The sequence below is a fragment of the Myotis myotis genome, unplaced genomic scaffold, assembly GCF_014108235.1.
Source record: "Myotis myotis isolate mMyoMyo1 unplaced genomic scaffold, mMyoMyo1.p scaffold_m19_p_10, whole genome shotgun sequence".
NCBI classification, from domain to species: domain Eukaryota; kingdom Metazoa; phylum Chordata; class Mammalia; order Chiroptera; family Vespertilionidae; genus Myotis; species Myotis myotis.
The window spans coordinates 38568981-38585177 of NW_023416314.1; the positions used below are offsets into that span (position 1 = coordinate 38568981).

Sequence of the window (16197 nt, forward strand, 5' to 3'; positions counted from 1 at the left end):
TCAGTCAGTATCGCCGCCGTCTCTCCTGTCATCCAATCCAGAACACTGAGCATCATCTTGGACGCTTCCATATGCAGTTATCAAATTCTGACTATTTTGCCTCAAACATTTCTCTAAGCCTTGATAGTTAAGAGGTATAGGCCTTGGAAAGAGATAAGATTCTAACAGCAACTCACTGTTGTCCCCGAGGAGGGACCAAAGCAGGCTTAGTTACTTAACCTCTCTGAGCTTCCTCATCTACAAAGCAAGAGTAATAAAAACCACTGCTCAGATAGACTGACATGAAATATGTGACCACCTGACACAGTCATTAGCATAAGCAAGCACTCAGCAAAGGGCAGTGGCTTCTGTTATCGGAATCATGATTACTTCTCCCTGTTCCTCTCCTTGCTATCCAGCTCTCAGCTGGGTTTTCCTATTTCTAGAATCCTCTCCCACTCACATTTTTTTTCTCATTTATCTGGTTAGTTGGCTCAGAGCTAGACTGAGAGTTAGCAAATCTGAGACCCGATCCTGCTTTGTCCTTGGCTTGCTGTGACATGGGTAATTCCTTTCACATAGGAGCCTCAGTTTTCTCATCTGTCACATGGGGATACCAATTGCTGCTCAACAAGTGGGAAAGGCTTCCTAGACCACAGAGTTCTGTGCCCCAGGGAGGATTATTTATCTTGTTGTTCTAATATCAGCAAAGCCCAGTGGTAGCTGCTAATCAGCCACTTGGGAATCCCCAGAAAAACATTACTCAGGGCCCCAGGAGAAGGGATATCAATGGGCAGGGCCACAGCAGGCTAAGGATGGGCAAGGCCTAGGGGTTTAATGGGGCCTGGCTCAGTCGCAGTCCAGTCCTCCCCACTGAGGCTGCATTGGCTTGGGGAGAGGAGGGAGCAGCTGGAGTGGCCTGGGTTGCAGGTGAGCTGGGCCACCTTGCAGAGATCTTGGGTATGAAAGCTACTGAGAAAGTGCCCAGAGCTGGTCAGAGCTCTGGGAGAGCAGGGTTTAGGGGGGCAGTTAAGGGCCCTCACACCACTATCATAGGAGCTCTAAGAGAGGGAAGATGGGCTGAAATATTTCTGCCCCAATGATAGCGTTCTGGCTGGCTGGTTCTGCTGCTGTCTTGCTAACTGTGATGTTGGCCAGGTCATGGCTGCTCTCTGGGCCTCCCTCAACCCTGTCAGCAACAGCAAGGAAGCGGGACCAGGGCTCTCCATAAAGTCAAGTATTGTCTGACTGCGGGGATGCTAGAGAGGAAGGCCTGGGACCTCAGGACAGCCATGCTCCCGTCTCCGCCTGTGGAAACACTGAGAAGCAAGGCGCCCCACTGCGACTCCGGTTTTATAGGGGAGGAGTCAGAGCCAACCTCCAGCCCCAACAAACCCCCAGGCAGGTGAGGGAAACACGCAGAATAATCTGTGCTGCCAGACAGGGTTGCTTCAGTGCCTCTCCCACGGTGGGCCCTCAGGAGCCCTGGGCAGGAGCCAGGAGTCTGGCTTCTAGTGCAGCTCTGCCAACAACTCCCGGTGTGACCTTGAGCAAGTCACTCCCTTCTCCAAGCTCTTTTTATTTGAAAAATAGGGGAACTGGGGATTGGACGACATTGCCTGCATGTTAAGGACAATTCTGGCTCTGACACTGTGATTGCCCAGCAAAACCTGCACCACCAGCTGCGTGGGCCCAGTGAGCAGAGGCAACAACCTCTCAGGGAAAGGCAGTTTGTGTCCATTTAGATGCTAAAATAAAAGGAAATAAAAATGCCTTCTGACTAGTCCACTATGGGGAAAAGTTCCGTTTAGCTTGGGTTAACCCATTCATTCCTTAATTGATTTACTTAAAAATATTTGCTGAGGGTCCGTTGTGAGCTGGGTTTCCCGGGGCAGCCGGTGTGCAACATTGCTGCTCGGACGCGGGGCCTGGCGGCCATGACCATTGTCCACACAGATGTGCCCAGTCCATCTCTTCTTAACGTCATTTGTTGAAAAGGGCTTTTTTTTTTTTTCCATAGAGAACCTCCATTTAGTAATCAGTCCATCTGAAACTGTTTGAAAATGCCCTCAGAACAAAAACAGAAATGTATAGTTGTCTCTGACATCAGCCTAAGAAATGGAGAGAAGAAAAGAAAACCTTTGGTCTAACTTTTGCCCAGGTGGAAAGCAGAGTTTCTGAGCCCTCCAGGTGGCCTGGCTTGGTGGGCAGAGTCCAAGGCCAGAGCCAGGAGGCCTGGTTTCCAGGACCAACTGGGCACTGACCTGCTGCTCCCCATCCCCACCCTGAGTCTTCATTTGTGAAGAAAGGTTCAGGGCCTGAACAGTCTGCAGGGCCCTTTCCACTGTTATATATATTCTGTGGCCTGAGAAGAGTTATGTTAGAAAGGGGAGAAACCGGAGGTGGTTTTGGAAAACCAAGTAGAACTGCTCCAGGGTACGTGGGGGCGGAGAGGCGGGGATCTGAATGTCAGCACAACCTGGCCCTGATCGCTCCTTCAAGGTAAAGAATGAGTCACACTCCCCCAGCTCAGCTCCGTGGGCTGGAAAGTCTCACTTCGGAGGTCTTGGGCTGCCAGGATGCGCGGGAACTTCTTCACTGCTGAGCGCTTGGTCTTCTCTCCTGACACTGGTTCCGGGACGTTTCAGTTCTCTGTGGTGCCCTCCGGGCTGGGGCCACTCCAGGGTGTGGGCACGAAATGGCTACATAGTAAGCCCTGCCGAACTGCCGCAGTCGGGAGGAGAGAAGACATGGAGTGGCGCGGGAGGGACCCTCGAGTCTGTTTTTTCCCACTAGGAGGAGAATCCACCTTCAATTTGGACTCCATTTGGGAAATGTCTCCTTCTGCCAAAGGCGCGCACAATGCCGATACCCTCCCAGGGTGACCAATACCCAGGTCTGCTGGGGACTGAGTGATTTCCCAGAACATGGGGCTTCCAGGGCTAAAACCAGGCAGTTCTGGGCAGATCAGGATGGTTAGTCCCTAAATATGACCAGGAGACAGAATACAGACACAGGTCACAGGGCACCAGGTTAGCCGGAGGCAGATAGAGAACCCGGCAGCAGCTTAACCCGTTCTTTGTTAAGCAGACAGCATCCTGATGAACTCCATGGAGGAGGAGGCCCTCCTATCAGCACCACCACATCATATCCCAGAATGGGAACCCTCAAGTGAATGGGAATGTAGAGACAAAGAACACTGATTCAAGAGACACAGCACCCCAGCTCTGAGGAGCAGGATGAGGATGGCCTGGGGCATGGAAGAGGAACTAAATCCAGAGCTGCACAGGCTGGTTCTTGCAGCCATCGCTGAAGAAGGGTCCCACCAGCGCCTGAGAGCTCACAAGCTAAAAGTCCTTATCAGATAGAGGCCACTGACAATCACCTAGGCTCAGAGGTATGTAAGTAGGGTCAACGGAACCTTAAAGTACAAGGAGTTTTCTTTCACTCCTGGGTTTAGCTTCATCACTCTCAACCAGTCATCCTGGTGTCTTCACAAGGCCTCAGGTTAAAGAGCTCCATTCAAGAACTGCTGTGTAGATATATCTGGACGGACTGGACTTGTGCCAAAGGACAGCAGTCAAGATTCCGGTGCTGACAATGGACAAAGTCTGGTAAGTGGTTCATCAACATTACCACACACAGAGTGTTCCTCCAACTGTGGGAGCAGGAACTAGGCTACCACATCTGACATCCTTAAAGGAGACACATGGACTAATAAAGAAGCTACTTGATTTTTTACATTCTTCTCAAGAATATTTCTCTCAGATAGAATAAATTTGTCCCCCAAAACCTACAATCTGATTGATGTGATTCATTTATGTTACTTAAAAAAAAAAAAGAATCAATGGATCCAGGTTTAGAAGGTTGCTTAAAGGTCTTTACTTTGGCTCTTATCCAAATATTGAATGTCCTATGGTTCAAATAGGACCTGGCCTTCCATATCTCTAGTTACATGGAATTCATTAATTTTGAAGCCACTCTTTTGCTTAATGGGATAGTTCTGATTATAAGAAACTTATCCATGTCTGGGCCCCTGGAGCTGCTAATCCTGGCTCTAGTTCTCTGTAAGTGTTGTTCCTGCCCTTGACAGCCCTGCAGGGGTTCACCAGACAGGACCAGCTCTTTCAACCATTGCTCACTAGACACTTCACTATCCTGGGCATCTTAGTTGTGCGATGAAACTCCAGACACAAAGAAACTGTCAGGATTGAGATCCAAGCTTGGAAAGAAAAAGGATGCATGTTCTAGTTAATGTTTCCTTGATTGACCTGACTTCCAGGTGTGCTGATGTTCCAGTAACTAATTTAGATTCTGTGGGATTTTTAAAAATTCTTCTTTTTTAAAATATCCTCACCCGAAAACATACTTAGAGAGGAGAAGGGGGTTGGGGCGGGAGAGAGGGGGAAACATCAATGTGAGAAAGAAACATCGATTGGCTGCCTTCTGTACATGCCCTGACCAGGGATCAAACCACCAACCCAGGTATGTGTCCCGAATGGAACTGACAACCTTTCAGTGCACAAGACAACGCTCAACCAACTGATCCAATCCATCTGGGCAGGATTTTTAACATATATGATCATGTCATTTATGAATAACGACTTTTATCTGTTCCTTTCTGATGCCTATACCTTTTATTTCTTTACTTACCTTTTTTGCACTGCCTCAGACGTCCAGCACAATGTTGAATAAAAGTGGTGAAAGAAGATAGGCTGTCTACCTCCTGATCTGAGAGTTAAAGGCATTCAGTTTTATACCATTAAATATGCTAGCTATGGATTTTTCATATATGCCCTTTATTAAGCGGGGGATGTTCTTTTCTATTTCCCATTTTTTCTGAGAGACTTTAATATGAACTCTACTTTGGAATTCTAATAGGATATCTTGGTGAGTATAAAATTCTAGGCTAGGAGGCTTTTTCTGTTAACATTGTAATGATGTTATGCCATAGTCTTTTGGCTTCCAGGGTTTCTATTGAAAAGACAGCTCTCAGTCCTATTGTTGCTACATTAAAAGAAAAGTTTCTTACTTTCTGTGGCTATTTTTTAGTTTTTCCCTTTAACATAGGTTTTTAGAAGTTTGACTATGATGCAATGTGGTTCCTTTATGGTTTTTTGTTGGTTTATTTTTTTGGCTTAGGATTTGCTGAGCTTCTTAAATCTGTAGGTTGATTTGTTACCAGTTTTGGAAATTTCTCAGACATTATTCTGTACAAATTGTTTCTGCATCATTCTTTTCTCTCCTACTTTGGGGACTTAAAATGCATGTGTGTTAGATCTTTTGAACAGGTGCCACAATCATTTGTGCTCTTTTACATTTCTAATTATTTTTTCCTCTGTGATTCACTTTGGTTATTTTCTATTCATCTGTCTTCCTTTTATTGATCCTTTCCTTTGTGTACCCGTCCAAAAAAGTTAAGTTCACATATTATATATTTCAGTTCTGAAATGTTCATTCATTCTTTTCTATAGATTCCAATTCAATCTTGAAATTCCTCATTTCTTATATTTTGTCTATCTTTTCCTCTGTATGGTGGAGGGGAAGACTATATTCATCACAGTTCATTCAGGGGCCCTGTCTTCTAATTGCGATACCTCAATCATCTGTGTCTTTGCTTCTACTCTTTTATTTCTCCTCATTTGGTCTGATATAATTTTTTTAACCTTGACTCATATTTTTTTAGTGGGTATTGGACATTGAAGATGAAAAAGTTTTAAAGCTCTAAATGATTTATCTTTCTCCAAGAAATGTTGCATTCTACTAGCAAACTGATTACCAATGGATCATCCATGTTGTGGCTTGATTGTAGTCTATGTGATGCCTCATCTACTCTCATTTGGTTCTTATATTTAAGGTTTAGCCATTATTCCTAGAGCCTGGCATTTCCAGGGTCGCAACGGAAGTCCTGGGGAACTTACCAAGGTCCATCCACTTGGATAGGGCTTGGGTTCCAACCTCTGACTCTCCAACATCATGTGGCTGCTCAAATCTTTCTGCAGCTTTGTAGCCTCCAGCTGCTATAGTCTCCTAGTTTCTCCAGGTCTTTCCCTACACATGCACCTTAGGAGTTGGTCAAGGACTTGAAGGGAATTTGCATACAGATTGTGATATTCTTTCTCTCTGTAAGTACCCTGCTCTCTAGGATTTTGCCCCTCATGCGTCAGTCACTTTGATTACCCAAATTCCAACTCCATATCTCCTCAGTCAAGGGAGACTTCCCTTTTCTAATTCAGCTCTATTCTCCAATCCTGCAAATTGGGAAATGCCCTCAGGTAAAAAGCTGGAGTCCTGTGGAACTCACCTCATGAGCCTTCCTTCTTTCAAGGACTGCAATTCTTCAAGACCTGCCCTTGGTTGTTCTCTGAAGCCTTCAAACAATTGTTTTATATCTTGTCCAGCTTTTCTAGTTGTTTTCACCAGGAAGGTTAGTTAAAACAAGCTATTCTGTCATAGCCAAAACTTTAAAGTCCTCTTTGAATTTTTGAGGTGACATGTGCTAGTAATAGGAGAATCACAGCACTCGACCTAGAATTTTAGAGCAAACCTGTACTTTTTTCTGTAGACAACTATTCTCCTTTTGAAAAATAGTTCCTGGTGCAGATTGAATGCCTGACCAGGGAACACTTAATGACTAGGGGACCCTAAGCTGTCCCTTATGTATTGGATATGAATTTGAACAAACCAAATATAACATTGGCTATGTACAGAAATATCCCATCCTCAATTGCAAATAATAAATGTTATATTAGGTCAAGCAGATCTCAAAGGCATAAGTAAATTGCATGAGCAGTTGTCTTAGACTCCCATGACACACAATCTTGCTACATTGACACCTTTCCATCAACTCTAACATGCATCCTCATGGAAAATGTCCTATAACCAACTCCCTCAAGAAGAAAAAAAATTCAGGCCTGATTTACAAACAGTTTTTCAAAATATGCTGAGTCCACCCAAAAGTGGACTGCTGCTGCATAAGGCCCCATTCAGAAGGGCCTGAACTATCAACTAGAAGGTAAATCCTGTCAGTGAGCAGAATCTTGGGCAGTGCATCTGGCTTTTTTCCTGGTAGGTTTAGAAGATGCAATGGAAAGAGTAAGGATCTATACAAATTTATGTGCAATGGCTAATGGTTTGGCTGGAACATGAAGGTATTTGGAAAGAACAAGGTGAGAGGATTCATAAAGAGGGAATCTGGAGAAGAGTTAAGGTTTTAGATCTCAGAAGGGGCACAAATTGTAAAGATACTTGAGTCCCATGTAACTGTTTACCAAAGGGTATCCATGGTAGAAAAAGCTTTCCAACATCATCAAGAGTAGGCAAGGTCAGGTAGACAAGATGATTGTCCCATGGAGATCAGTCAGACTCATAATGAGAATGAAGGTTACACCATTGGAGTAAAGTGCTGGGCCGTTGAGGGCTGTTAAAGATGTTCTCCTCATTATCAGCAAAGCCTAGGGACATCCTTGCCCCTCTCGTTAGGAGATGCGAGGGAGTCCATCCCTGAGGAATAGTGGGTGCAGTGCCCCATAGGAGCACCATCTTAAGGGAAGTACCCCAGGAGGCTTCCTTGAAAGGAGGGGCTGAGGGTTGAATGGGCTATGCTTCAGCCTTCAACAAGGCCTTGCTCATAGACACCACAGGAAACACCAGTATGGATCAGGCTTAACAGGTGAGAAGAGCTAGGGATGGAGTGCCCAGAGGTAGGCAGAGAAAACTGGGGTGGGGAGGCAGGGGCAGGGAGGCCAGAGCCTATAAACCAGGGATCAAGAAGACTTATTGGGTGGACACAAAAGGCAGGCAGCTAGGATCCAGGATGGTTGTGCATACATGGGCTGTGAGATCTTAGACCACATATTCTGGGAGGTCTGGGTAAGAGAGGGTGCTCACAGGTGGGATTCAAATCACCTTGGCCAACAGCTTTCCACAGGAAAGCAAGACTGATAAGAGTAGTAACCATTGGAAACACTAGCAAACTTTGCACTCTTACATGTTCCAGGTTCTGGTATAAGCTTTGTCCAGAACTCTCTCTGTAAAGACTCACAACAACCCCAGGTCACAATGAGGGAAAGGGGCTGAGAGGGGAATGGCTTGCCCAAGGTCACACAGCTGAAGGCAGGAGCTGGGATTGCAGTTCAGTCCTTTCTGACTCACAAATCCACACACTTAAGCACAAAGGTCCACGTGACATAATGAATGTAAAGATCCCACTGGCAGCAGCTGCTCCCTAGGGGGCTTTTCCTCTCAGCTCCTTAGTGAACCAATGAGAACACCGAGGCTCAGGGCCCCCAAGTCACAGCAGTGAGCGGCAGAACTGGCTCAGGAGCCAGGACGCACAGCTGACAGGCGGGGCTCAGTCTCTTACAGCAGGTCGGCTACAGGACAACCTCTCACCAGCCATGGCCTTGGACAATCGCCTGTCCTTTTCTGATCCCCAGTTTCTCATCTGTTGAAGGGGTATAACCACACCTTGGCAGGCCTGGATGAGAAGTGATGATGTACATAAAGTACGTAACGTGCACACTCGGGTGATGGGTTGTTCGGTCCTTCTCTGTCCCCACCAGCACCGTAACTGGCTCACAGACTATCCTGACGCGGAGAACCTGCTGGGGCAAGTTCTGTGCCCACAGAAACAGCATCTTTTCGGCCCTAAGCACAGGCTGCATCACTCAGGTGCAGTATGTAATTTCAAATAAAACAAGAACGGTGCTTGGAAATATCAAATGTGAAATTCTTTCGGGAAGTATTTTTGGTGCCCCTGCCTTGTGATGGCCCAGCACATGTCTGCTCTCCCTGCTGGATAGCCCAGCCCCACCCTTCAGTGAGTAGCATGTGCCACCTCTCCACCAGGGTCTCAGCACCCCTAGCTCCATCTATAAAGCAGTGGGACAGAGGAGGCGGGAGAGGGGCAGAGCTGGACTAGATGGCCCCTTAGGACTTCTCTGGCTTTGGCCCTCTTTGTTTCTGCCCCTCAGATCCCCTACTCTGCCTCACCTGGACCCATCAGCATGACTGCCTCTCTGAGAACAGAACTGTCCAGGGCAGGGCAGTTTGTAACCCTTCAGGTGTGAGTAAAACCTGGTCATGAACTTGTTGGATGGGGTTTGGTTAACTAAGGGATAACCCTTTTAATTTGGGACAAAACAGCTTCACTCTTTTGCTAGGTCTGGAGGCAGGGGACCGACTTCTGGATCATTATTTCAAACAAGGATTTGCATTGTCAGGTAACTATTCTCAACTTAGTACTTACCATATGCAGACTCAGATAAAATTCTGAAATAGAGATTTGTCTCATGTTATCCATGGGGGGGAAAAACAGAAAGGGAAATAGAAAACCTTGGTCCTAATGTTTTCTCCCCTGTAAACTTGAACTTCTGGATTCTCCAGGGGGGAAAATGGCATAGAAGAAAGAGTCCTGTCCTAAGAATCAGAGACCTGAGTTCTGGTGGTGACTCTGCAACCAATGCAGGTGGCAACTGAGAAAGACCCTGCTCAGTCCCTGGCCTTCAGGGGAAAGTGGTTGGCCTTGAAAATAAAAAATAAAAAAAAGATTTTTCCAGTTTTTACATTGGTGGTTTTATGCATAAGAGGTGTGAGAAGAGAAAGAAATTAGAGGTGACTCCAGGAAAATCACAGGGACACTGCTCACGGAATCACCAGGATCAAAGAGGCAGCCATACCACTGTCAACATGAACTTGCCGGGGGTGGGCGTGGGGTAGTTGCTTAGTCTGAGGGACAAGTCTAAAGTGGAGGGGGGTGGATCAGCGCTTCCTTTAGCTCAAGTCCCCCAGGTCTGTGGGTTGAAGACACTCTCTTCTGATTCCTCTGGGAAGAGTTCTTGGGCTTTGAGCAGATCTTCAGTTCCTATCAACCATGCCTCCCAAGCCTTCCCAGGCCACATGACAACTTCTGACCAGGGACTTGGGAAGCCTGCTGGGCAGTGGGCACTCAATGGTTAAACAGGAGCACCTGCTGGGCTGCAGCAGCCAGTAGGGAGGTGAATTCAATGGAGCAACACAGACATTGTCTTGGATTCTCTGTTGCTACCCAACTGCGGGAGAACCCATTATGACTTCAGACTCTAATCAGAAATGACTCTTCCCACCGAGAGCATGTTCATTGTCATTCCCCTCACTGTAACATGACAAAGGCCCCACACCCAGAGACAAGATACAGAGTACTCAGCTTAGATGGAGACAAGCAGAACCATAGGACCAAGCAAACGAGAGAGAAAGGAGCCATTCCCTGGTTAATAACTATGGTGGAAAGACAACATGTTGCTGTAAGCATTGGAGAAATCAGCCCTCCTTAGCAACGCAGTGACAAAGATGTCACCTTTTTTTTAAAACTTAAAGTAAATGCCAAAAGATAAAGAAGTGTAGAGGCCTGGTTTAAGAGATCTGATATCCCTAAATGATCAGATGGGATGTGGAAAGAGGACCAGTGGAAGTTCTTCCATAACACTTAACACAATTGCAGTTAAATAATTGTGTAGTTTATTGCTTAATGTTTCTTTCTCTGCTGCTAGAACTTCAGCTCCATGAGGTTGGAGACCTCTGTCTTGTTCAACGTGTCTACTACAAAACCATGTGTTATATGTTCCAGCATATAACACATGGTTTTGTATATCATAGGTGCTTTTTCCATACTTGGTTCAAAAAGAAAACAGGGAATTCTGGGATAGGATGAAGAGAGGGCCCATCATGTTTCTTTTAAAGTCACTGTAAATAAATATGGTTATATTAACTACACAGTGATCATTATTATTATTTTTTAAAATATATTTTATTGATTTTTTACAGAGAGGAAGGGAGAGGGATGGAGAGTTAGAAACATCGATGAGAGAGAAACATCGATCAGCTGCCTCCTTGCACACTCCCTACTGGGTATGTGCCCGCAACCCAGGTACATGCCCTTGACCGGAATCGAACCTGGGACCCTTGAGTCTGCAGGCCGACGCTCTATCCACTGAGCCAAACTGGTTAGGGCTCACAGTGATCATTATTTAATTCTCATTCCAGAATCACTGCTTATCCTGTTTTCCAGATAATGTGCCTGGTTCTCACGTTTTCACTACCCACCTACTGGGCATCCAGCTTAACCCATCATGCAGACCACAGCCTGTAATGGATCAGAGGATTCCTCAACCATCTTCTACCTAACAGGCATCCCCTCTTTGCCGAAATCTCTCTTCCTTTCTATCTTCTTTGTCTTTCTCCTCCTCTATCTGCTCATTGTTGCAGGTAACACCCTGATCCTGGTGGCTGTGGTGGCAGAGCCCAGCCTCCACAAGCCCATGTACTTTTTCCTGATCAATCTCTCTGCCTTGGACATCCTTTTCACCACAACCACCGTCCCCAAGATGCTGTCCCTGTTTCTGCTCGGGGACCACTTCCTCAGCTTCCCTGCCTGCTTCCTGCAGATGTACCTCTTCCACAGCTTCTCCTGCTCTGAAGCCTTCATCCTGGTGGTCATGGCCTATGACCGCTATGTGGCTATCTGCCGCCCACTGCACTACCCTGTCCTCATGACCCCACAGACCAATGCGGCACTAGCAGCCAGTGCCTGGCTCACGGCCCTCCTGCTGCCCATCCCAGCAGTGGTGCAGACATCCCACATGGCTTTTAGTTCTGTGGCCCAGGTCTACCACTGCTTCTGTGACCACTTGGCTGTGGTCCAGGCTTCCTGCTCTGACACCATGGGCCAGACCCTCATGGGCTTCTGCATCGCCATGGGGGTGTCCTTCCTGCCCCTTCTGCTGGTGTTTCTCTCCTATGCCCATATTCTGGCCTCCATTCTTTGCATCAGCTCCCGAGGAGGACGTTCAAAAGCCTTCTCCACCTGCAGCTCCCACCTCCTGGTGGTTGGCACATACTACTCCTCTATTGCCATAGCCTATGTGGCCTATAGAGCTAACCTGCCCCTGGACTTCCACATTATGGGCAATGTGGTGTTTGCTATTCTCACACCTGTCCTCAACCCTCTCATCTACACACTGAGGAATAAGGATGTCAAAGCAGCCATCACCAAAATGGCATGTCCCAAGGGCCTAAAGAATGCTGGGAAACCCTGATTCGTAGGTATAACTTGACCTATTCACAAACACCAATAACAATAGAGGGAAAAGTTGACAATTGAAGCAACCAGATAGTTAGAACAATAATTCTCAAAATATGGCCTTAAGTATTCCTCTGCTGTAATAAAATAATAATTTTCTTTCCTTAATTCACAGACAAAATGGATGGGAGTTTTCTGTTTAATTTTTAAGCTGTGAATCCCAACTTCACAAGATTGTGAATATAATTGTGGTCACATTTCCATTAATTCAAAGTATTTTGATTCTCAGAGACTCCAAGTATTTTACCAGCAATAAATTCAGTCTTTTTCCTTATATCTCTTCTTCCAGTATTTCTAAACATCCCCAGGATTGTTGACATCTAGACATGAATCCGTCTTGCCCTTATTGTTAGAACAGCACCTTAGAAACCCCTTTCAGGGATTAAAGTCTGACTGCTACCATTTCAATCCCTGTTTCCTAAAAATTCACTGCCACTACCAATATTTCAACACCAGTCACACAAGATATTTACCTCTAGACCCTCATGGGGTCATTCAAAAGCAGGCCCTTCCTCTAGCTTATGCTTAGGCAAGTGGTGCCCCTTACCAAACCTGTGTGGGCACCAAAGCATTACAGTTCTTTTGGTTCCCAGCCACACCATAGTTTTCCCATCCATGACAATGGGGAGCTTAGTAGAGAAGTTTGCCCTTATCAGTAGGATCCTGGGTCCAGGACCTCTACTCTTTCTCAAAACACTGTCTTACGAATTCCTCTTTCTGGCTTAGTGGCCATCCCCGTGTCCTGGTTCCCTTCCCCTATGCCTCATTTCCTCTTGAAGACCTGCTGAATTTAACTTAAGGGCTTGCAGAGAAATTGTTTCTCTCTCTACTCCACTACCACCCAATAAACAACTTCAAAATACCCTCACGTCACCACTAAAGCCCTGCTTTGTGCAACTCTCTTCTGGTATCTATTTCCGTTTCAGTTCAGGGCTTTGGTTTCCTGGATGAGCCTCATGACATCCTTTCATGTTCAGTTCCCTTTCTAGATGGAGCAATGAATTAATCACATGAAGAGTGGATCAGAGCAACATGGATCTCCAGGCTAGTTCCACCCCCACACACTATTGTGGCTCCTCGTCACATTTTCCATGAGTGGACATGAAATAACAATGACAACAATAATAATGTTTTTCACCTGGAGCTTTATCTGCTAATTGGCAAGTCCCTCTGCATTTTCAAATTTAAAAAACAGTTTTAACTTCATGCATCAAAGGATACCACCAAGAGAGTGTGAGAAGACAACACACAGAAAGGGAGAAAATACATGTAATATATTTTCTTGCAAATCACATATCTGATAAAGTATTAATATCCAGAATATATAAAGAACTCCTGCAACTCAACAACAACAAAAAACAAACAACTTAACTCCAAAAATGGGCAAAAGACTTGAATAGATACTCCTACAAAACAGATATACAAATGTCCAACAAGAACATGAGAAGATGCTCAACATCACCAGCCATCAGGTAAATTAAAACCATAATGAGATACCCACTTTGAACCCAGTAGGATGGCTATTATAAAAAAAATAGAAAATAATAAGCATTGGTGAGGATATGGAGAAATTGGAACCCTTGGGGAAAAAATGGGGCAGGCACTGTGGAAAACAATACGGAGACTTCTCAAAAAAAAACCCCAACAAAATAAATATAGAAATACCAAATGATCTATCAATTCCTCTTCTGGGTATATATTCAAAAGAATTGAAAGCAGGGCCCTAAGAGATATCTGTAAACCTATGTTTATAGTGGCTTTATTCACAATAACCAACTATCCATCAACAGATGAACAAATAAACAAAATGTGGTATATACATACAATAGAATATAATTCAGGCTTAAAAAATACTAAAATTCTGATACATGCCACAACATGGATAAAACTCGAAGACATTATGCTAAGTGAAATAAGCCAGACGCAAAAAGACACATCACATGATTCCGCTTACATGAGGCATGAGGGATAATCAAATCATAAAGACTGAGAGGAAAACAATAGTTACAGGAGCTGGGGGTGGAGAGGGGAAGGGAGAGTCCCTGTTTGATGTCTATGGAGTGTCCACTTGGAATGATGAAACGCTTCTGGAAACAGGCAGTGGTGATAGCTGCACAACACTGTGCATCGATTTAATGTCCCTGTAGATTACATTTAAAAATGGTAAGTTTTATATGACGTATACTTTGCCACAATCAAAATATATTTAAAACACCGTTTCACCAGGCCCTGGGTCCCAGGCCCCTGAGTAGCCAGGGGCCTGCCTGCCCCTGGTCAGATGCCCACCCCTGGCCCATAAGCTGTGGCCAGAGGGAGGTATGTTGTTCAATCACATGGTTTAACACGGACACAAACAGTCGTGGAGCAGCTTGCCTTAAAAAGTGGGGTGGGAGGAAAGGCATTTGACACCTGCCGCACTTAGGGGAGTCCTTTCCCCATCTGTATCAGGAGACTGTTGTGAAGATCTGAGTGAGAGCAGGTAATTTCATCTCCCCAATATCTTGAGACGGCATCCGCTCCTCTGCATCCCCACATCATCAACCCTGGGGCAGATGTACCACCTTCTCTCTCCTGAATGAGCACAACGGTCTCCTCACTGGTCCCTCCGCCTGTGGGCCCGCCGTCCATTCCATAAGTGGGCAGAATGGGTTTTCTGACAGACAAATCTGGTTACCTTACCACCCTCCACATAACTGGAAGGCTCTCGCTAATGTGGCCTGAAACGGCCTCTTTGACTGCAAATCTCACCATTGCCTCTCTCATGGCAATTCTGAACTTCCTTCAGTTTCTCAAACACACCAAGTCCTCATTCTCACCAATGACTCACTCTTCTCTCTTCCCAAAGCCCTCTTCCTCTTTGTCTACGTCAGCTGGCATCTTACTTGGGCTTCTCCTGAAACATCATCTTCTCAGGGGAGCCTGCCCTGGCACCTCACCCTGAAATGCGAGGTGGGTGCCATTCACATGTTCTCCCTCAGCAGTTTATAATCCCCCCCTCCCATGGTGGCACTTTTTTTATTTCTGGACCTTAGGAGACGAGAGCTCTGAGCACATTATACCCATTAGCCTGTGCAAGCTCCTTGCTTGTTTTATTCATCTTCCTCTTTATCTCCATCTCCCCAATTTCCATCCCATTCTCCTTTCCCCACTTAAGCATCCGTTCTGATGTGTTGGATGTCCATCCATAAATATAAACATATCTTTGTAAAATATGTCATGTGCTTATGTATGTACACTTTTAATTTATATGTGATGTTACACATCTCAGTTTATTTCTTACATTTGCATTCAGTTCCAAGTTTTAGATCTGCTATGTTGCTGTTTATTCATCTAGTTTCATTGGCACCAATTGATGTATAATATTCCGTAGTATGACTTCCTCACATCTTACTTTCTTCTCCTAGTGGGGGACACTGAAACCACCTCCAACTCTTTGCTACTACAGTGTCTTCGTAAGTGTCCTTGTGTATGTCCTTTCGTGGAGCCCCTGGAGGATTTTCCCTGGAACATAGGACAAGGAGTCGGGTTAGTCATCGGTTATGCATAAACTTGAGCCAAACATAGTCTCCTCACTATTTGCAGATTCTGTATTTGCAAATTTGCTTACTCACTAAACCCAAAGCCAATACTCGTGGCACTTTCAGGGTCACTACCGGACATGCCCAGAGCAGCAAAATATCTGAGCCGCCCACATCCATGCTCCCAGTTGCCTAACAAGGCAACACTCTGCTTTCTTGCTTCAGCTTCCACTGCATACAAGTGTCCTTTTCATAGTCTATTTAGGACCATGGTTTTTTGTTTTTGTTCTGCATTTTTTGTGCTGGAAGAGGGGCAGTGATTTTGCTATTTAACATGGTACCCAAGCATAGTGCTGAAGTGCTGTCTAGTGTTCCTAAGCACAGTGTGTGATGTGCCTTCTAGAGAGAATACACGTGTTAGATAAGCTTCATTCAGGCATGAGTTACAGTGCTATTGGCCGAGTTCAATGTTAATGAATCAACAATGTATTAACTAAGGTGCTTTTAAATAGAAACACACATGAAACAAGGGTATGTATTTGATCAGCTGATGAAGATGTTATGACCAGAGGCTCACAAGAA

General features: G+C 45.4%; 1 protein-coding gene across 1 annotated transcript; it reads left to right on the forward strand.

Moving 5' to 3' along the window:
- Positions 1–11087: 11087 nt before the first annotated feature.
- On the forward strand, positions 11088–12053 carry LOC118664637 (olfactory receptor 2AT4). The gene has a single exon (XM_036324968.1). The coding sequence runs from the start codon at positions 11088–11090 to the stop codon at positions 12051–12053; it is 966 nt and encodes a 321-aa protein (XP_036180861.1).
- Positions 12054–16197: the final 4144 nt, after the last annotated feature.

Bases quoted from the DNA above. Each gene is read 5' to 3' on its own strand.
- LOC118664637 (XM_036324968.1), top strand. From the start codon at position 11,088: ATGCAGACCACAGCCTGTAATGGATCAGAGGATTCCTCAACCATCTTC.